Source organism: Dermacentor silvarum, chromosome 11 (genome assembly GCF_013339745.2).
Source record: "Dermacentor silvarum isolate Dsil-2018 chromosome 11, BIME_Dsil_1.4, whole genome shotgun sequence".
NCBI classification, from domain to species: Eukaryota; Metazoa; Arthropoda; class Arachnida; order Ixodida; family Ixodidae; genus Dermacentor; species Dermacentor silvarum.
In genome coordinates, this window is record NC_051164.1 from 51,111,481 (window position 1) to 51,134,665 (window position 23,185).

Here is a 23,185-nt window from a genome sequence, read left to right on the forward strand (position 1 = left end):
ATACCTTATACGTCACTCTGGTGCACTTGACTTTCGGTATTATTCGTCACCTTTAGGCGTACACAGAGATGGCTTCGCTATTGCTTTTTGTGAGAGCAACATTTTGATAAGCGCTACAGCAGCACAAACGGCGAACTGCGCATGAGACGGTCATCTCTTTATTTCTTTTTGATAAGACTAGCCCGACAAACAAGAATTCCAAGTTATTTATTGAAAGACGTGCGTCAAGAAAGTGATCTTTTAGCAAAATATAAGTGCAAATACGAAGTGATAAGATGAACGTACAGATATAAAATTGTTTGCATAGAAATTACTCGCCACACTAGTAGAACAAATGGGCTCAGAAAAACTTTTGTTTGTTATCAATTATCTCCTGCGATAGGTTGAAATAAATGAAAGTTCTAGTCTGCAGGACGGAAGTGGTTGCAGTAGTACTGAGTAGAATAAACGTCTCGAGGTGATTTAGTGTGTCATGGGCGGCTAAAAGGGTTATCTACATGATCCGTGCACGATGTTGAACAGCTGGTAGTGGTGAAAAGTTATTCAGGTCTGCATTCGTTAAACAAAATCGGCTGAAATAAGTGGTCTGCATTTTTTTCACACATAGGATACTGCTTCGGGAGGTGTCAAGGCCTTCCTCCGACTCAGATGCGGTCACAGAGTTGTAGAATGTAAATTAATTGAAGTCGAAAATACTGCCTAAAGAATTACTCAGTGGCTACATTTATAGACGAGGTAATGCGCTTTCTAATCTGGTTGCCAATATTTCTGGCATTCGTGTCCGCGTTCCTCCCTCAAGTTGTTGCCATGAGTTTTCGCTGCTACATTTTTGTTAGGGTAGGCATTGTGCCTTTTCCATTCAGCTGTCAATTTGTATGTGAGCTCGACAAAGAATACATACCATTATTAATTTTTGCGCATCCATAATGGAAACTGTGTACAGAATGACGGTTACAGAAACGAATGTGCCGAAAGCTATATAAAACAATCAAATGAATACAAAGCACCAGAAAAGAATAAAAGCAAACGGCAAAATAGTTTTTTTATTTCATGTACTGAACTTATCATTCGGCTAGCGGCATGCCCAGACATCAAGTCAACTGTATGTTGCGGCGCTATATTTAACAATTTCTGCCAGTTTTTGATAAACTTAGTTTAATTTTTTGTATTTTATTTTTTATTGCCGTATAGCATAACCAAATCAAGTAGCCCTTGTACTTTATTAATCTCTCCACAGTAACGAATGTATAACCAAGAGGTACTGTAGGGAATACAGAAAACTTATTCAGCGGTAGCAATGTTTGCTTACCAATTTTGCCGTGTGTGTTGGTGTCGTTTAATGCTCCGAATGCTATGGTCGGAAGTAGGCAGCCGAAGTAGAGGAAGAACGTGGTACATATCGTCTTGTACAGCGTCCGCGAACCCACGATACCTGCGGAGAAAAAAAAAAAACTGTGAGCCAAGACCAAGACCAATTTTTCCAAGTTGCTTCAAGCGAGCGACGCAAGCCCGGAGCCAGAGCCACGCTTGCCGCTATGGACACGGACGTTTGAATGCCAACGCGAGCAACGACAGTGCACCGAGACATCGACATCAGACTTATTAGAGCCACGCTGCGGCAAATAACCGCCGCCATGAAGCTGCTACTCTCTGGTTTAGAGGCGCTAACAGCTGAGAAAATTATACAAGCTCGACAGTCTTCAGGCTAGACTGCTGTAAACATGGACCTCTGCCCGCAGAAGATGCATACGCTCTGAAGTGCGCGCGTGTAGAGACACTATGCTGGACAGCTCTCATCATCAACCTCACCATACCACCATCCGCCTTTCCCCTCATATCCTATCTTTGCTGTCCACCCAAATCCCTTTCCCCAGCGTGGAGTAGCAGGCTAGAGGCACCTAACGCAGGCAGACCTCTCCGCCTTTCCACCATTAAAATTCTCGGTCTCTATTTTGTTTCCAGTTTCATTTAAACCACCTAAAAATAAGTGCGTCATGACGTCATGATACGCTGGCTCGCAGCATTGCCGTGATCACTGTGGCTGCCACAAGCGAGCACAGCGAGATGGAAGACTGGCAGCACTCGTTTGTTCGTTGAATCATTACGAGCAACGTCATTCTTCTCTACATGTAATTTGCGAGAGAACTCGATAAATGCTTCCTGTTAATAAATTATATTACTACAGCTAACTCCTCGTCACTTTGTTCTTTGTTATTTAGAAGTGTCTGTTATCCTTTGGCATTGCCTGTAAGAAGTCCAGCTACAGTGTTTTACTTTGAAACGCCTTTCTACACATTATATGTCGCCATTTAATTACATGTACTTACATGCTATAGAGTAAATAAATAATCAGTTCGAAGTTATGTCTTCTAACTTCCGTAATTGCAAAGTGTCCTCCTTTACGTGCGTTATCCATTTGGTAGAGGTTGTACAGCTTCAAAATGGGAGATTGAGTGCGTTCGCTCTCCGTGATAGCGCGCGTCCCCGCACGCTTCCGCTGGGGCATACGGCGCGCGGCGAAGATTTTATCTATACGAAACCTCACGGCGACGGCGACGGCGACGGCAGAAGTCCGGTTGAAGTGCCCATATAATTGCTATCGCAATAAAACTTCGCAAGAAGATGCATTAGACTGCGGTTGTCGCTTCTTTCCCCAAAAACGATTATACTGCGTCAAGATATTTCCACGCAAGTTTAGACGTAAATAAAACGAAGTCAAAAAGTGCTGTGCACGTGCCCTATAAGAATACTGATCATTTCGAGCTCACAGCCATTGTAAAGTGCCGGATGGAGAGGCATTTTATTTGGCCATGTTATCTATCTATCCGTCAGCCCCACTGTCCGTCAGCCCCACTGTCCGTCAGCCCCACTGTCCGTCAGCCCCACTGTCCGTCAGCCCCACTGTCCATCTTTTATCCAACTATCCATACATCCGAATATCTATACATCCAAATATACTACTATCCATCTATCTATCTCACGCTCACACACTCTTTCACATAGGCTTATGATGGTTTACCGTCGACATAGTCGCTGATGTAGTAGGATAGCCGACGCCGGACATCGTCCCGCAAGCCTCGGGCAATGGTGCACTTGTGTTCTTTCTGAAACGGGTTAGGCACAATACGTTAGTGCGTATTGACAATGGCAAAACCAGGGAGAAACACGGACACTGCATGGGACTACTTACAATTCCTAAATACGTACATACGTTAGTTGAGGCAATCGCGCGACTGTGCTCCTCAGGCCATTTAAATTCACATTACGCATTTCGCAAAGAGGTTCGCAAAGGGGCTGAAGGTGTAGCAAGAAACGCAGCGCCAGTTTAGCAAAACTTAAGATGAAATTGCAAGCGAAGCGACAGCGACATGCGTTGCTTAAACTTCCGTTCACATTTCATATGCCAAGAGTACAAGCAGCTTTAGCCGAAACAGGTATGCTATATGAAATAAACATTTGTGCTGTGCCATTGTAAGGTTACAAAACGTTTTAAGGCGAAAGCCTTAAGTTGCCCGTATCCCCGATGACCTTGCAAAAACGCGTCGTCCGGTCCAGTGGTACAAAAATTATCATCAGCACTGGCTCATACCCCCCCTAAGCAAGCAAAAAATTGCCCGCCAATTCACCCTGTGAAGGTGGTTGGAAAGCGAAGCTTCTTACGCCACCCTCACGGTGACTGCGGCGCACTTGATATTTCACACACTACAACGTAACTTTAACCACGGCCTTTATTATTATTTACTTCACAACAATGTTCACTACTGCTTTATGATCGGTGTGATATACACTACTAGACTACCCCATAGTGGGGTAGTCTAGAAAATGAACCGAAGCAGTTACTAGGCTGGCAGGGTTTCGAATGACGTCAACCCTCTTTCAAGCAGCTGCATAAGCTTTGCAACAGCTGCAATCTAATCTTACGGACCGCGCCGAGCCTGTTTCCGTTGTTTGCCCGCAGCCCTTATCAATCATGTTGGCTCATCACTTTGAAGCTTGTTTTTGTGGTTTTTCTTGCGGAAACGAGTGCTTAGTTGTACGCCGAATGCCTGAATTCAAGTAAGCTATCCTGCTATACCTGCAATTGTTAGCGGTTCGTCGGGATCGTTTTTTGATTGCAACGACGGACACGACAGAACCCTTGGCTGGTAGAGGTACAAAGCTTCGCTTTAAAATGCAAGGGCTCATCCCTCAGGCATTGCATAGGCTACAAGCACTCAGCAAAGTGAAGCGAACAGTGCATACTTTCATTGAAATCACCCATACAACACACAGAAGAGCGTACGTTGAGAGGATTCAAATTAAAGTCGAAGAGATACATTGTTGGCGCGAGTGTAACCCCGTTATACGAGCGCGTCAAGCCGCAGCTAAGCGTGGAAAACGAGTCGAAGAAGCCGAACTGCGAAAGCAGCAACGCGATGATGTGAGAAGGCGCGTTACCAAGTGACAAGTGTGCAGCCTTCGCGTGTTACAGGAGTGTAACATGCTGCCGAACGTTTCTGTTATGCGACTAAATGGTCCTCCCTAAGCATGAAGCAGGCCACAGTCAGCATTGAAGAATAATTTAAACGATTTTACACTTTAGTTAACTTATATATAGTGCAGATATCGAAATGGGTAGTGAACATGGTTTCATTATTTGAAGAAGACACCGGTTAACAGCTCTACAGTCATAACATGTTCACGACCTTCGTTTTAGGTATTGTATGCATATAATTTCCCAGTGTAACTCATAACCACTTTAAGGAGATAAAGGACCGAGGAAACCGGATAAAGTCACATCCTTGTGTCGGAACGTTGGCACAGGAATAAGGATTCCTGCCTTTGTTTTGCTTTCATATTAGATTAGGTATTTCCCGAAATTGCAATGGTATTGGAGAACTCCCGATTAATCTTGTCCGCCTGGGGTTCCTTAACGTGCACGTAAATCTAAGAACACGAGCCTCAACTGGGGTCGAACCCACGACCTCGAGCTCAGCAGCTTAACGCGTCATCCACTGGGCTACCGTGGTGCGTAACAGATTAGTCTCGTTGCTTGTAGTTGTACAAGGTGAGCGTTCTTTTTAAGGCCCCGGCAGTGAGGACTTCGCATTTTTTCGTCTAGAACAGACTCAACGCAACAGATATGGTTAAACCTCGTGACCCTCTGCTATCAAGGCATTTCAATTTTTATGCGATTGGTAGCAGATAACAATGCCCAAATTCTGCAATTTCTATATTCTATATTTTATTATATATTTTTTATATTTCTATATTTTTCTATATTCTATATTTTTCTATATTTCTTTATTCTATATTTTAGCAAAGATAAGCGGCTTTTACCATAACAAATATAAAGGTGACTTGAAAAGCGATTATATCCTCGAGCTGCCTTCGGCTCTCAGGAGAAAATAAAGATTAACGCAGTGACGGCAATACAGAAATGCTCGTATTGCCTTGAAGAAACACACCGGCCCTCATAGTACTATACTCCTGATCAACTGTAATGCGATAACATTATCAGGATCACCCTACCGACGACTTTGATTACACTGCCTCCTGCATCGGGTCGATTTCAAACCAGATTAAAAACCTTTGCGAGGAAACATCTCGCGCATGCACTGGTATAACGCTCGGTCCACCAACCCGCTAGATTATCCTCGGGGATCGGCCCGCGCTGAAGAGAGCCTTAAAAACCAATGCGAAGACGCACATCGCACGTTGGTATCAAGATCGGCCCACCAGGCCTTTGTTTACGCAGCCTCCGGGATCGGCCCGCTTAATTTTTTGTTGTCGACACCAAGAACGATGGCCGGTGAGTGTCGTGTATAATGCGATCGCATTGAAACCTACGCCGATTAGGCACATGTTGCAATCTACGCGAAGCGACGCTTTTATGAAGTTGGTCACGTAAATTCACGACATTGAAAAAATGAGATGCCTACAAATGCATTTCTTATCATCGAATATGGAACGTCTAACCATATACACCGTTTACGCATAGCACCGGTCACAACGGTGATGCCATACCATGTTTAGGCTTACGCACTACACTGTTTACAAGACATGCGGCAGTTCATACAGATGCACACTGAGGAGAGGTAGACGCAGCGATGCAAATACAAGTGAAGTTTAGACACACGCACACTGTCTTGCGCAGCGTCTGGCGGTCGACCATTGGGCGCCAGGGTGTCCCTCTGGTCAGCAGCGAGGCGGCTAGCGTGCTCGGACAGCTCGTCGGCAAACTGCGCGGCCGAGCGCGCTTCCCAAAGCCTCTGACGAAACTCCGAGTCCGCAAACAGCGTGGCGAACGTGCGACCGGTCTCCAGCGCGTTCTTGGTGCCCTTCTCCTTGCTCGGGGTCAGCACCGCGATCAGAAACCGGACGTCTCCACAGGTTCGACCCATGTTGGTCGGGTGTTTGAGGCGCGCCACTGCCACGCGTTTCCTGTGCAGCGTTGGCACGGAGCACCTGCAAATCGTCAGCGGCAAGTGCCATTCACCGCGTTCATAGACGCCCATTTGATGCGGACAGCTGACCTCCTAGTCTATCGAACGCGGACGGCCTCTCCAGCGCCTACGCCCGAACCCCCCCTGGGCTTCGTACAAGCTGCTGCCTCATAGGTGTCTCAGCTTAACATCCTTCGGCTTTTCTTTAGGCCTGCCAGACCATCGTATCGTAAATATACAAGAACATTCTCTCCGAAGGCAAAACCTTGTTGAAGATGCCTCGAACGCGGGAGGAAAATCACTAAAGACGCGGCTTTGAAAAGGAATACTCCCGTACGGAGCGCGCCATTAACAGGGTTTCGATAGAAGCTTTCTTCCTCCTTTTCTCTGTTTTCAAAACAAAATGTCGTCTTTGTCGCCTGTCTAGGCTTTCTGGACTAAACTATGAGCCTATACGTAAAATTATACCCCCTGGTGTACGCCCCACCCAAGAAACATGAACGCATATCGCTGTCACTCTAAGGCGGTGAAAATGTGCGCAGATTCTAGTATTTCAGTGCTATTCCTAGTCGCGCTTAATCAGCAGTTCAAGTGGCGTTCCACTACGTTATCACTGAGATTGGCATGTCATGAACGATGAATGATAAGAACGGAATAATATAGCGGATAAGGAATTCTTATTCGTCACATTGGCGTCCAGGATTGACTCCTGCCTGGATCCCTAGAACGTCTCCATGGGTCCTGCCTAGGCCATGTGTTCCCATCCGAATGCCCGGGATCACGAAGAAATCCCGTGTTCCATATCCCAGCCTGAGGGTCCTTATGCCACTTACGAGAATGCACAACGTTGGACAGCACTGTCCACCTCAGACGTGCCATCGGCTGCAGCAGCAACTCGTTTTTTCATCCCGCAATTGTAATGTTGACCACACATCTATCTACATCAACTGCTGCCAAGCTAGGTGACGAACTGCCTAGTGCGTGGGCGGTTATAAGCCTGCGCTACAAGCAATCGTGGTCCAGCTCACAAAAGGTTCCTATTATATTTTCGCCGTCGATATTGCAGACCATATAGATGACGCGTAGCAAAGGGGCCACGAAATAGATCGGTTACCTAGACGCTGCGGTGGGAAAGGGTAATTAAAAGAGAAATTAAATTTGGCCGAGCTTCTAAAAATTCGTATTTGAATTAAAGCGCAAAAAGTGAGGACAGAAGAAGGAAAACGAGACAGGACTGTCTGGTTTTCCTTCTTGTGTCCTTATGTTTACGTTTTAAGTATGAAAGGTAATGCAACGTAATGAAACTGCAACGCGCAATGCTTTTTGAAAGAACGTATGCCACCTGCCTTCTTGCTTATAATGATACCGAGCTTCACACGTGATGCCTGGGCTGAACAAGACAGTCACTTCCATAAATTCGGCTGAGAAATGAGGTTTCGCGTGCTAATAAAACCCTAACGCTTCGACAGAAGCTTGGTGCACAGCATAGCATTTGGTTCGCCATTTCAACTGGCGCTGTGCACACTTCATCAACCGTGAGAGAAGTCCAGATTGCGATCACTGCCATGTATACGAGACACTAGCGCATATATTTTGCGTCTGCCCAGCATAGATCGACAGATTTAGGTGCCTTTTTTGGGAAGCATCAACGCAAGGCCCCATCAACGCGGGCCCCCACGCGATGCGTACTGCAATAACTATTAGGGCCGTACTACGGTTTTTACATGATTCAATTTTACAATTGATTCAATACTTAGTACCCCGGTGCTTATTATATCTCCCTCTTTCCTATTTTTTTCTTTGCAATACTATAGGGGCCATATTCTGGGACGATCACTTTCGGCGATACGATTGCTTTCGGGTAACGTAGTACAAGGCACGTTGTGTGATGCGAGCCATTTTGCTCAACCAGCCAATCAGCTCATCCGGTTTCAGTCAACTAGCCAATCACTGCCCTCAAAGTTATACCGCCGAAAGTAACGTCCGAGAATACATGCCCAGGTAGAATCTTAGGGTGCAAAAGCTGAGGTCGATCACTCTGCCTTTCTTTAAATTCTATTCTAGTGCAGAATACTAGTCGTGCTTCGGTGGTCGCACTTCTCTAGCGCGTGATTCAGTGCCATGTCTTAACGTTGCATTGCTTCTTCTTGAGAGGCGGAGAACTCGGGCAAAATGCGATATTTTTCCTGTTTATTCGTGCAGAAACCATCCATAATGACTCTCAATGACAGCGTTAGCGTCCTTGAACTTATTTATGACTGACGATTCTGGTAAGGCTCTCGGGGCGTTTCAACTGTTCTTTCAATGCACCTTAGCACCCCCCTACTCATACTCCTATATTTTTCATTCATATTATACACGTCATGACTATTACTGGGCCGCGCGCGCGCGAAGCGAGTTTCGTGATGCACATTCACTCACGCGCTGGCGAGTACAGTTAGTATCGCAGATGCTCACCGAGCGCCCGCCTCCCATTTTACCTTCACGCTCCTTCACAATCACACGACTATCTACACTGCCTGCTCACACTCCGTAGTGCATCCTCTCCAGCTATACGGTTAGGGCGCTGATGCATGCGTCCAGGGACAAAGGAAATAAACTAAGAGTGAGCATCATGTCGCGCAGCCAGCCTTGGCAAACCAGCTCTCCGTGTGAAGCCATTGCCTTCGATTTTCCCCTCAAAAAGTCGGCCCAATACGTAACCTCCGAGACTTAGCGCATATTGGCCGAGAATCTTTGGTTTCCGGTAATTTTCAATCAACGCGCACTTGTTCGGCTGCTGTGCCGTGGCTCTGCCTCAGGGTGGAAGCACTGAAACCTATGACGTGGCGCGCACTGACGTGACGATAAAGTGCTGGGCCGACTCGTGTGGCCTCAAGTATATTGCACAGTGCTCCCTTCACGTCTTGTTCTTCCTCCATGCATGTGTCGATGCCTTGAAGGATTAGATTTTTAGCAAAGAAGCTGACGCTTAAAAGCATATAATCTCGGAACAGACTAGATATTTTGCTCGCCATCATGCGCTCGGCCAGTCCGAATGTAGGAAGTTTGAAAGCTTGAGGGCATCTCTATAAACTCACATGACACACATCCAGCTCTGGTCGTAGTCGAAGTCCCCATTGCCGTAGCTGCAAACGCCCTGGATAGTCCTCGTTGGCATGGCAACTGTAATGCACATTCATTGCTGTCAGCCTTGCACAGCTCGGGTCGTGAGATGGAGATGAGATGGAGAGCACGCCCCTGCTACCGGTAACTTCTGGACTATTGTTAGAACTGCATTAATACCAGCGACAACAGCCTTATGCAAGAGATCTGTTAAGCAGCCATTGATCCAGAACGCGCCGTGACAGACTGTTTAGCAATTGGTAAACAGGAAATCGATGTTCTTATATTAAAGAAAGTCACCTCTCCTGTACGTTTATGGAACTCGTCATTTGTAATAGGACTAATGCCACAGCTGGGGAACATTCTGTAAGTGTCCACTTAGTTGATATGCCCATTTCGTCTGCTACTTAAGTGCTGATTGGCTGGGCTTGGGTACACATCAGAAGGAGACACGCGCCTTCAGCCAATCATAACTTCAACAGCAGACAAAATGGACATGCCAAATAGCCCCCCTGTTCTCATGCATCGGTAGCCCCACGCGATAAAAACAAGAAACAGCGTTTTGTCAATTTCGTGGCCCAGTATTCTCAATGACCAGCGAGTGCTTGCTTCTCCTACAAAGCCTTCACCCTACTTTGTTCAGCTAGGCTAAACGCCACGTGCTAAAAGTGGGGTACAAAGCACCCTATACAAGCGCGTGCTGTGTACTTTCAATTCAGCTGAGATCTGCACTGCTGCGTGTTTATATATGCAGACAACAGAGTCACGCTAAGACTGAGTGCTGAATCATCAAGAGTCGTCTTTTTGAACGCTTCTCTCGGCTCGCATTGGACAAGAAGCAAGAGAACGCCGTGTAGTGACGCTGCTTCGGCAGCTGTATCAGCCTGCTCGTGCACAATCTTGTTGTTGTTGCCTCAAAACATGGCTCGTACCCACAGGGGTGATTGGCCACACTGGGTTGTTTGAAAAGCGCACCCAACAAAATACCAGAAGGGGCAAAGGCAAACATTCAAAACGAAACATTAGGCACCTAAATGCTGAAACAAAATTTGAGAAGACCTATACATAAACTTAGGAAAATACAAAAATAAAATGAAGTGTTGCACGGGACGTACCCTAGCGACGTAACCCTCCGGACACTTCAATGAATTTGTGTACAGCACTAATGTTCGATCCATGGCTTGTGCCTAATTGACAGGCACCAAAGGACAACATTTTTGGTGCCGTAATCGCTAAGCCCTGATAACCAGTTACAAACACGAGGAACAGTCTTGGATGGTTGGTTGATTGTTTCTCGCTGAACTGGGGGAGCCCACTATGGGAGATCGGCCGTGAATCTCATGGTGCAAGGGATAAAAAATAATTACTTTTGAAGAATATGAATTCAATAAAAAGTGGTAACTGGAACTAGTGAAATTAAAAGCTACCCGATATAGGTATGAAGTCATCGCTATCTATACGTTACAGAAAATGAAAATGTGAATTACAAAAAAAAAGAAAGAACACGAAAAATTTTAGCATGGAATTCTTTTTCTCTCGCACAGAAAATTGAATTCCGCTGAGCACACGCTCAATGGAATTTAATGTTTTTTTTAGTTCCTTTTTTTTCGAAGATGTTTCGATTGCATATTTGTTTCAAATTTAAGGCAAATAGACATGTACAGAGTAGTCCCCATTTAAAGGGAACACATCGGTGCTCGGAGTTGACATAAAACAGAACACATGCCCAGATTTTCCTCTCTCGAAAGAGTGCAATCACGTGCATTTGCAGCGGAATAATTTCGCCTTCACACAACTGTCAAGTGCAATGGCACTTCTGCAGCCAATCGAAAAAAAAAATTAAGGCCTCAAATCTGAGTGTTTCCTTTGACAGTGGACCGCACTCTACATATACCATGCATGCTCCACACATTTTATGCCGCAAAGAAAACTTTCAAATAAAAAAAAAAAACAACTAACGTCATTTCTACATTTTTGTTTTACCGACGCCGCCCACATCTGCCCTATCTCCTACAGTGGGTATGCGTCGCAAAATCTAAGGTCATAGTCCTCATCATCACAAAATTAACAAGCAGGGTTTTAATCAGTGCTGTGTCAGCTGGGACGAGTACACCGAAAAAAAAAAAAGGATGGACGACCGCATGACCTCGGCCTGAATTTAGCAGTAAAGCCTGATATCAACATCTGTTGCAATGTCATCCAACTGGAATACAATATTAGCTAGTCTAAAGCTTTTACATTAAACGCGTGGCTCAAACTGTTTTCTTCTTATTCATGCAATGACCGTAGACGAGGGTGTCACATTACACAGGGTGAATATATCAAAATGCAAAAATGAAGCAAGTGCCAAGTTGATGGCCATTCTGTGGTTAATTTGAACTGGAGGAACCGCCTCCACGTAGAAACAAGACGGTGCAAATTATTCGGGCAGTACCTTGAAAAACTGTAAGGTTCTTATTCAAGTTTTTTTTTCTACTTTAGCTCCAAACACAGGACGAGTAGCTAAAGAGAAAAATTTCAAGCTTTTGCCCTACTCGCCAGCACTTTCATGGTCTGGGGTTGGTTGATTGATCGAATGCTTGATTCGTAGGGTTTGCCGGACCAAAGCAATGCTGGGATTTTGGACCAGCGAGTGGCACCGTAGGGTAAGGCTCCGAAATAATTTTGACTGCTTTTTGTTATGATTTTACAGCTTAGAAACAAGGACCCTGGCAGGATTCAGGTTTTCACCGCCGAAGTTTAGCGGAGAAGAAAGACGCTGGTGAAACCACAGCGGTTTGTTCAGTGAAACAGAGCCGCGCATATTTTCATCCATTCCCATCTGCAGGTAAGTACTAATACACAAAAAAATAATTTCACCGTATATTACGTAAAACATTGTTTACCTGTGCATGAAGCACGATAAAGATATTTTATGAGATAAACTATAAAGGGGCGCCTCCTGCATGTAGCTGACTTGAAAGCACTTTTTTGGTGTAATACACAGAGGTATTTAAGCGTTCTGTGCTAATAGAACACAGGTCCGTAGTTTTTTGGGAGCAAGACACCTCCTTGCTAGGGTTCTGCAGGCTCAGTGCTACCAAAGCACGTGCGAAATCATACACGAGAGCTCGTGGTTCTTGTCGGCGATGCAACACGCGTGTGCATTCACACATACAAGTTGCAGGGCGCATTCGTCGCCGAGCGCCAACTTAGGGTGGAATATGTAGACCATTAAAAGTTAATAAGTGTGTCAATTTGATTATACCGCACACCCTTACAACCTCTCGCACGTGCAACTTACGGGGCACGTTCGTCGCCTAACGCCAACACCCCCCCCCGCCCCCTACCCTATACATTGTAAAATAAGTCACAATCTTGTAAGGGAATCAAAGTTTCGATCTGTCTATAACTCACATCTTTACACCCAGAAAGGGTGTCAGGGTGCGATTATATACACATTTACACCATTATTCATATTTTTAGGGTGTTAATTATGTTAGTCTATTATTACTCCTTGAGACGCACTTGCTGTTACGCGACAGCTTTGGGCCGTCTGAAGGTTTAGATGCTGCGGTGGAGTGGTTGCATCCATCGCATTCGCTTTCAAGCCATCCCAATAATCGTTGATGGGTTTTGCACACTTCGGTAAGCTCAGAACAACTGAGCTCCAGTTTACAGGGTATGTAAGCGGGCATTACATTTTTAGGACGGGAAGAAACAGCGCTAGGACGGGACAAAGTGGGTATGACAGACAAGTACGACTGACTTCGTCCTGTCCTAGCGCTGTTTGTTCCCGTCCTATTGATGTATCAACCAACCCAGACCGGCACACTTTCTCAGTACATTTGTGTTCGCTTCCTCTTAGCACATATCTTAGCAAAGGTTCATCACACTAGGGCGCCTTGAGTGACGTGGAGATCTGCAGTTTTGATTCACGATCATCAACTATTTACTGGTGGACGAGAAGCCATTCTAACAAATGTGCTCACCTTGTTCGGATATGAAAAAGGCTTGCTTGGTTTCACTAACATTTGTTGCTGGTTCACCACCTCCCAGAACCTGAAATGTAAATAAAGGTTACGGGTGAAATAAATGGCTGTGGTGAACTACAGGCACAATTATAATGTAATAATAGCTTGCCCATCTTTTGGGACTCATCATTATGAAAAGAAATAATCCTCCCATCTAACAATCAGCCCACCCCTGTCAGCCAAATCGTACAAAATATTTTATTGCGATAGCAATTATATGGACACTTCAACCGGATTTCTGCCGTCGCGGTCGCCGTGAGGTTCCGTATAAAGTCCAATGGCGATAAAATCGTCGCCGCGCGCCGGATGCGCGAGCGAACGCACGGCGGCAAGCAAACGCGACCGTCGCTCGAAAGGCCGTGGGGGTATGGGAGGGAGGGAGGCGGGGCGACGCTGTGCTGCGGCACCAAAGGCGTCTCTTGCAACTGAGGGCAAGGGGAACTTGCCACTCAATCTCCCACGCAAAAGCAAGAAAGCGGGAAGGCAGCGCAGGAGGGAGGGGGGGGGGGCGCAGCTTCTACTCTACCAACAATCGCGCTCGTACTTTGCCCGGCTGTGGCGGTCGCCCGCACCGTCTTTTATCTCCACACGGCTCTTACTTTTGTATGCGCTGTGCATTCGCCGCTCAGTTATTTATTTTTTTATTTATTTATTTATTATTTATTTATTATTTATTTATTTATTTATTTATTTATTATTTATTTATTTATTATTTATTTATTTATTATTTATTTATTATTTATTTATTTATTTATTTATTTATTTATTTATTTATTTATTTATTTATTTATTTATTTATTCATACTGCAGGCCAACATACTGGCCCATGCAGGAGGGGCAATACAGTTGACAAGTAACGACAAAAATAGACAAAAAATAGGAAAATTTAAGCAGTGCATAAAAAGGATGCAGCCCATGGCCACGTTACAAAATCAAAATGCTTGCCTTAGGACAGTATGTAACTACAAGAAAAAGAACCGCACATTTGAATTTATACGTGGATGAAAAAAGAAAGCTGTGCCAAACAACAATCGGGCATTAAACATAACAAAATACAGGAAATTTCACATTAAAGAAGAGAAAATAATTACAAATACTGCTTATGGTTGTGATAATGTATGTGAGAAATAGTTTTCTAACTCATTGTTTTCTAACTCCGTTGAAGCGATAGACCTCACGAACCTTCGCCCGCTGCCAACGTTTGACAGTCGTTGTCTGCGGTCATTCAGTGTGATCTATTCATGTTTGCTTGTGCGCGCTGACACCACGCTTGTTAATTCAGTTAGTAAGCGAATGTGTCCAAGTTTATGCAGCCGATAAAACTACCATCCCTACTCCGAATAGCTCTCTACTAATTTGCTATCGCAATCGATGCTTCGCCTTTCGGGCGAAAGTGCGACATTTTTTTTAGGGAATACTTTAGCCGCCTAATTTAGGCATTGCTTTTTAGTGCTATTTTAGCGTCTTAAAGTGGCACCATGACTGTGAGAGATGCCGTAATGACGGCTTAGAGGACCAGTGAAATGAAAACTATAAATTTGTCACCAAGTCTCGATATTTCGCACCAATGAATTTGGCAAATTTGTTGCTACTTGTGTAAAAAGCATTCGGTAGAATTCCAAAACAAGAGATACATTCACAGGAAGTATTTGGTAGGTGACGGAAGCGTGCTATTGAATGAACATTCTGATAGTCTGGTCTTAAGAGGGCTGCCCCACTCGAAACATGTATCAAACACGAAAATCATTCTGTTATTGTATTTGTTAGGAGCAAAGTAATGCAAAATGTATGAATTTCTTCTGAGAATAAATGCCTAGCATAGTAATGATCTGTTGTGACAGCAGCAAGGTGTGCAAATGAAGTAGAAAATTCACAATCAGTAAGATACCCATTAACGGTGCTCGTCACCTGAGTCAAGCACAGCGATTTTTGACGCCAGAGAGTTACAATACTCAAACTGACGGCGCAACAGTTGCACCATTCAAGACAGGCACTTTGAGTGTCCACCTCATGCTACATACTCAACAAATGATGCGAGTAGAACAACATGCAACAACGAGCATGCAACAAGAACCGATTATAATGACTACACGCTAAAACCACTCAAGCAGGCTCTCAGGAAAATAAGTTTCAATCGAATGAAGAAGTACATATATTATTGTGAGACAAGGTTTAGACAGTCAGACTCATTTATTCTCTCGAGCGAGAGCCCCACTACCAGGCCCCAAAACGGTGATGATGAGAATGTACAGATAAGAATATGAAGCGTATGAATAATGCTCACACTAATTTCCCCGCGCGCGCAAGCAGCCAGCCAGGCCGCGACTTAGCCAGGAGGGAGGCGCCGAACGAATCGTTTGAGACGCGAAACGTGAACGGTCTCCGAACCACGATAACGATGGTCGGAAGAAATCTCGATGGGAGTAACGCGATAGTTCACTGGGGATGTTTGTTCATTAATAATGTAGGGGCCAATTAAGGAAGCGCGATTCAAACTTCTCACACAATCCGGGTGTACGAATGGGCGTCCAAAGGAGCACTTCATCTCCAGGACGAAAGGAGACGTCTCGACGAGAGATGTCGTAACGTTGCTTGCGGTCTAGTTGACTGACTTCTGTGTTGAAGCGAGCACGGTCACGGATATTCGTCAAGTCGCGAGACGAACTGTTCTGGTATATTGGCCGAGGTGTTAGTTGGGGCAGTTAAGAAAGCGGCGTCGATGGTGAATGTCGGCGAACGGCCGTAAACGAGGTAGAAGGGTGAGTACCCTGTAGTTTGTTGGATAGCAGTGTTGTGAGCAAACGTCACAAACGGTAAAAGTTTGTCCCAGTTGTCGTGGCTTGGCCCGATATACATTGATATCATATCTGTTAGCGTGCGATGAAATCGCTCTGTTAAGCCATTGTTTGAGGGTGGTATGCGGATGTCGTCTTATCAACTGTGCCAGAAGCTCTGAGTACTTCTTCGATCATTTGTGACATGAAAGTCTTGCCGCGATCACTCAACAGTACACGAGGTGCACCATGACGCAGCACAATGGCATCCAGAAAGAAGCCGGCAACGTCTGAGGCCAAGCTAGAGCGTATAGGTGCGGTCTCTGCGTACCGTGTGAGGTGGTCGACAGCTGTCACGATCCATCAATGACCTGCTGGCGTTATGGGCAGAGGTCCGACCAGGTCGATTCCAACGATGGCAAAAGGTGTCTCGGGACATAAGATGGGCTGTAAAAGGCCAGCAGGAGGCGAAGTGGGCCGTTTCCGCCGTTGACAATGGACCCAAGAAGCGACGTACTTGGCCACAAAGGTAGACATGCCCGGGCAAAAGAAACGACTCCTAACGCGGTGGTATGTTCTGTGGAAACCCAAGTGGCCAGCAGATGGGTCGTCGTGAAAGGCTTCAAGGATTTGTGTGCGCATCAAACGTGGAAGAACAGGTACTCGGCGGTGGCCGTCGGTGTTGTAAATGTACCGGTGCAGCACATCGTTGTCGAGCTTAAACAGTCGCAGTTGTCGACGTAATCGGGCATTTGGTGCAGAAATAGTAGCGCACAGGCGTTGGATGATGCTGCTGCAGTAGGGATCAGAACGTTGACACGAGGCGAACTGAGTTCTGCGATTAGAAGATGGCGTGTCAGTAACCGCTAGAGGTAGTAACGTAAGTGGAGACAGTCTCATTATCAAGTGGTGAGCAATGCAGAGACGTGCTCGAAGATAATAGTGGCAGGGGGCAGCTAGACAGAGCGTCGGCATCTTGATGCTTTTTCCCAGTCTTGTAGACAACGTCAAAATCGTACTCTTGTAATCGGACTGCCCAGCGACCAAGGCGTCCAGACAAAATTTTCATTGACGACAACCAGCATATAGGCATGGTGGTCGGTTATGACTGAAGTGGCGTCCATAAAGATATGGTCGAAACTTTTGTATGGCCCAAACTACTGCGAGGCATTCCTGGTCTGTTATCGAGTAGTTCTTTTCGGCAGCCGTTAATGCGCGACTGGCATAAGCAACGACTCTCTCTCGTGTAATGGTATCACGCTGTAGAATGACAGCACCGATCCCATGGCCACTAGCGTCGGTGTGCAAACAAGTTGGTGCGTTCTCATCGAAGTGACAGAGGACAGGGTCGGTTGTTAAGGCTTGCTTGAGGGCTTGGAAAGAAAGCTCGCAGTCGTCTGTCCAAGTAAGAGCAGTGCCCGACATCAGCAACTTGTGCAGCGGCGACGCCATGACAGCAAAATGACTGATGAAGTGGCGGAAGTAGGATGCCAGGCCCAAGAAGCTTCTTAATTGTTTTTGATTTTCGGGGCGAGGGAAGCGAAGCACGGCAGCAACCTTGTCGGGATCTGGTCGAACGCCATATTTACTGATAAGGTGCCCCAACACTTTGATGTTCTTTCGGGCAAAATGACATTTTTTGTGTTGAGTTGGAGTCCAGCGTTGAAAATGCATGCGAAAACTTCGTCCAAACGCTCAAGGTGCTGATGAAAAGTTGTAGAAAAAATAACGATGTCATCTAAATAACACAGACAGGTCTTCCACTTAAGGCCGCGTAAAACTGTATCGATCATGCGTTCAAATGTTGCAGGAGCATTACATAAACCGAAGGGCATGACGTTGAATTCGTAAAGTCTATCAGGCGTTGCAAAGGTTGTCTTGTCCTTGTCCGCTTCGTCCATGGGTATTTGCCAGTACCCGGATCGAAGGTCTAAACTTGAGAAATATTCAGCGCCCTGGAGGGAGTCAATGGCATCGTCAATTCTTGTCATCAGATATAGGTCTTTGCGCGTGATCTTATTAAGCGCTCGGTAATTGACGCAAAATCGTACAGAGCCGTCTTTCTTGCGGACCAACACAACAGGAGACGACCAAGAACTGGAGGATCGCCGAATGATGTCTCTTTTAAGCATGTCGTCAACGTTGTCTACAATGATTTTCCGTTCTGCGGAAGACACGCGATACGGGCGGCGGCGTACAATAGAACTGCCTTCGGTTTCAATGCCATGCACTGCGACGGAAGTGCGCCCCAGAAGTTTGGAATTAACGTCAAATAAGGCGCTGTGTTTTTGCAGTAGGGCCAAAAGGTCTTTCTGCGCAGCAGTCAGATCGAGATTTATCGCGTCCTTTAAAGCAGCGGAAGAAGCATGATCATCAGTTGTGGTAGACAAAGGTGGTGATTCGGTGTGAAGAGGTACCAGCGAAAGAGGTTCGGTGTTAGTAAAGCAAGTCACAGTGGTGAAGCTAAACATTTCGACAGAATTACCTGTCTGGTTGGGAAAATTGATTAAGACTTAGAGATTGACTCCAACCAAATAAGGAAATTTACTAGCCCGACGTTTCGGAACCAATTCCGCCCCTTCTTCAGGGGGTATTCTTCGGAGATGGCGGTGTGCCGCTTTTAAAAGGTCCGTTGTAACAAAGGAGAGGAAAGGGGAGAGAGCGTAAGGTGCGGAGACACTTGGCAGGGCACCTGTTCTAGACAGACAAAAGAGGTGGTGGGTTGGGGGTGGGGGGAGTTGGGTGAGGGGGGGGGGGGGGGGCTTCGGCGTCGCTGGTCGGCTGGGTTGACCGATGCTGGGCGCCCTTTAGTCGCGGGAATGCGTTGACGAGGGACAGGGGGGGGGGGGGGACGAGTTGTTTTGGTGTTGCTGACCTAGAGCGGGGGGTCCTTTCTTCCCTTCGTCGCGTCTGCAAGGTCATGAACATACAAAGAAGGAAGGATGCCCTTCACGCGGTTTACATTACCCGCCGTGTTCTGAATGTGCCAAGACTCCAGTAGTAGCCTTTTTCGCCAGTTTGTCTCTGTTTGAAGGATTTGGGTTTCTTGGAAAGAAATCTTGCGGTCGGCGTCTTCGGAATGTTCGGCGACGGCGCTGCGTATTCGGTTGAATGTTCTGACGTCGTTTTCATGTCTGATTCTTTCTTTTAGATTTTTGGTTTCCCCGATGTACGACGCCGGACAGTCGGCACAGCTCATTTTATAGACGACGCCTTGAGATTTTTCTCTTGGTGGACGGTCTTTTGGTTTAGGAATGAGGATATTCAAAGTGTTCATCGGTTTATGCGCGACTTTGAGGCCTTTTTTCAATATTCGGCTGAGAGCTTCACTGGTACCTTTGACGTATGGCATGGACACTCGTTTCTGTGGTCGAGGGGGAGTCAGCGGTTGGAGGTCTCGTAGTTTGTTTTTTCTTTTTTGTTGTCGGGTTGTTTTTCGAATGAATTCCGTTGTATAGCCGTTCCTTTTGAGTTCGTTGAGAACCGTTCTCCTTCCTTTCTTTTGATCTGATTCTAATATGCAATGAGTTTCGACTCTTTTCAATAAAGAATTTACGACCGATGCCTTGTGGTTTGCCGGATGGTTGGATGCGAAGTGTAGGTAGCGGCCTGTGTGGGTTGGTTTTCGGTAGACTGAGAATTTTAGATTGCCGTTGGTTCGTGTAACTTGTACATCTAGGAATGGTAACGATCCGCTTTGTTCGCGCTCCGACATGAACTGTATATCCGGGTCTATAGAATTTAAATGGCTCTGCAGGTTTTCGACTTGCGACTCCTTCACGATACAGAAGCAATCATCCATGTACCTGAGGAAAACTTTTGGCTTCGGGGAAAAAGTACTCAGAGCTCTGTCTTCGATATTTTCCATCGTTAGGTTAGCCATGGTGACTGAAATTGAGGCCCCCATGGGAGTTCCTTTCACCTGCTTGTAGTAGCTGCCTCGGAAGGTGAAGTAGGTATTTGACAGGCATAGCTCGAGAAGGCGGCAGATCTCGTCTACACTCAAGGGGGTTCTCTCGTCGAGTGTGTCGTCGCGTTCCAGGGCATCCCTTGTTGCGGATATAGTTAACTGAATGGATACTCTGGTGAACAAAGAGATCACATCAAAAGAGACCAGGCATTCATCATCTTCGAGGCGCACATTTGATATGAGCTTGATGAAGGCCAACATAGAGGCAGTAAGGGTAAAAGCAGACCAATTCAGGCTGGTGCTTGCAAACAAATATGCAGCTTTAGAAAAAGAAGATAAAGACAACATAGAGGTAATGAATGAAACCGTAACTAGGTTGATCTCAGAAGCAGCAATTGAAGTGGGAGGTAGGGCACCAAGGCAACCAGTAGGTAAGCTCTCCCAAGAAACAAAGGACCTAATAAAGAAGCGACAGAAGATGAAAATGTGCAACTCAAGAGGTCAGATAGAATTCGCTGAACTGTCAAAACTAATCAACAAGAAAAAAGTAAGGGATATTCGAAATTATAACGTGGGAATGATTGAGGAAGCCGTAAAATATGGACGCAGCATTAAATCAGTATGAAGAAAGCTTGGCATAGGACAAGGCAAGATGTATGCACTGAAAGATAAGCATGGTAATATCATCAGCAATTTCGATGACATAGTAAAAGCAGCGGAAGAATTCTATACTGACCTGTACAGTGCCCAAAACAGCCAAGCTACTTTCATTAAAAATAGTGATGAACCGGATACAGAGGCTCCTTCTATAACTAGCGCTGAAGTTAGAAGGGCCTTGAAAGACATGACCAGGGGAAAAGCTGCTGGAGAAGATGGAAAAGCTTGCGGCCCTTTATACGCAATGCCTCACAACTTCATGTGTACCAGAGAGCTGGAAGAACGCCAACATTATACTAATCCATAAGGAGGGAGACGTTAAAGAACTGAAGAATTATAGACCCATTAGCTTGCTTTCAGTATTGTATAAAATATTCACCAAGATAATTTCCAATAGAATCAGGGCAACACTTCAGCCAACCAAGAGAACAGGCTGGCTTCAGGAAGGGATATTCTACGATGGATCATGTCTATGTCATAAATCAGGTAATCGAGAAATCTGCGAAGTACAATCAACCTCTCTACATGGCTTTCATAGATTATGAAAATGCATTTGATTCAGTAGAGATACCAGCAGTCATAGAGGCATTGCGTAATCAAGGAGTACAGGAGGCATACGTGAATATCTTAGCAAATATCTACAAGGATTCCACAGCTACCTTGGTTCTCCACAAGAAAAGTAGAAAGTTACTTATCAAGAAAGGGGTCAGGCAAGGAGACACAATCTCTCCAATGCTATTCACTGCATGCTTAGAAGAAGTATTCAAGCTCTTAGACTGGGAAGGCTTAGGAGTGAGGATCAACGGCGAATATCTCAGCAACCTTCGGTTTGCAGATGACATTGTCCTATTCAGCAACAATGGAGACGAATTACAACAAATGATTGAGGACCTTAATCGAGAAAGTGTAAGAATTGGGTTGAAGATGAATATGCAGAAGACAAAGATAATGTTCAATAGCCTGGCAAGGGAACAAGAATTCAGGATCGCCAGTCAGCCTCTAGAGTCTGTAAAGGAGTACGTTTATCTAGGTCAATTACTCACAGGGGACCCTGATCACGAGAAAGAAATTTACAGAAGAATAAAATTGGGTTGGAGTGCATACGGCAGGCATTACCAAATCCTGACTGGGAGCTTACCACTGTCGTTGAAAAGAAAAGTGTACAATCATTGCATTCTACCGGTGCTAACATATGGGGCAGAAACCTGGAGGTTAACAAAGAAGCTCGAGAACAAGTTAAGGACCGCACAAAGAGCGATGGAACGAAAATTCTTAGGACTAACGTTAAGAGACAGGAAGAGAGCGGTGTGGATCAGAGAACAAACGGGGATAGCCGATATTCTAGTTGACATTAAGCGGAAGGAATGGAGCTGGGCAGGCCATGTAATGCGTAGGATGGATAATCAGTGGACCATTAGGGTTACAGAATGGATACCAAGAGAAGGGAAGCGCAGTCGAGGTCGGCAGAAAGCCAGATGGGATGATGAAGTTAGGAAATTTGCAGGCGCAAGTTGGAATACGCTAGCGCAAGACGGGGGTAATTGGAGATCGCAGGGAGAGGCCTTCGTCCTGCAGTGGACCTAAAATATAGGCTGATGACACACACACACACACACACACACACACACACACACACACACACACACACACACACACACACACACACACACACACACACACACACACACACACACACACACACACACACACACACACACACACACACACACACACACACACACACACACACACACACACACACACACACATATATATACAGGGTATCCCAGTTATCACGCAGCACGATTTAAAACAAAAGGAGCGGTGTTACGCGAAACAAACCTTGTGCGTATTGTTTCCAGTACGGTGGAGTAGCCGCCAGTAATTTTTTCGTTACTGAGATTTAATTAGGTAATTGTAATTAATTGCCTAACTCGAGAAGTACTGTCCTAATTATCAAAGCTTTCTGTTGCTGAATACGTGCTACAGAAAAGTGTTCTTCCGAGCGTGAAAGAAGCCGGCGAATACACGCAAAGTGCCTCAAGTGACCAGTCGTGCGGCAATTCTGCGTGTATTCGCGGGCTTCTTTCACACTCGAAAAAACACATATGTAGCACGTATTGAGCAACGGAAAGCTGTATCGGGAGTTTTTCATGTTGCTCTACAATTTTCTCATTGACACTTTGATAATTAGGGCAGTACTTCTCGAGTTAGATAATTAATTACAATTACGCAATTAAATCTCAGTAACGAAAAAATTACTGGCGGCTACTCCACCGTACTGGAAACAATACGCACAAG

At 45.6% G+C, this 23,185-nt stretch overlaps 1 protein-coding gene across 1 annotated transcript in view; it reads right to left on the minus strand.

Annotated features, from left to right (window-relative positions):
- LOC119434048 (solute carrier family 4 member 11-like) overlaps positions 1–23,185 on the minus strand; it is a 344,870-nt gene that overhangs the window by 19,464 nt on the left and 302,221 nt on the right. Inside the window, 5 exon segments of the mRNA XM_049659416.1 lie at positions 1,310–1,432; positions 3,020–3,104; positions 6,123–6,447; positions 9,506–9,590; positions 13,502–13,571. Of these exon segments, the coding sequence (XP_049515373.1) occupies positions 1,310–1,432; positions 3,020–3,104; positions 6,123–6,447; positions 9,506–9,590; positions 13,502–13,571 (688 nt within the window).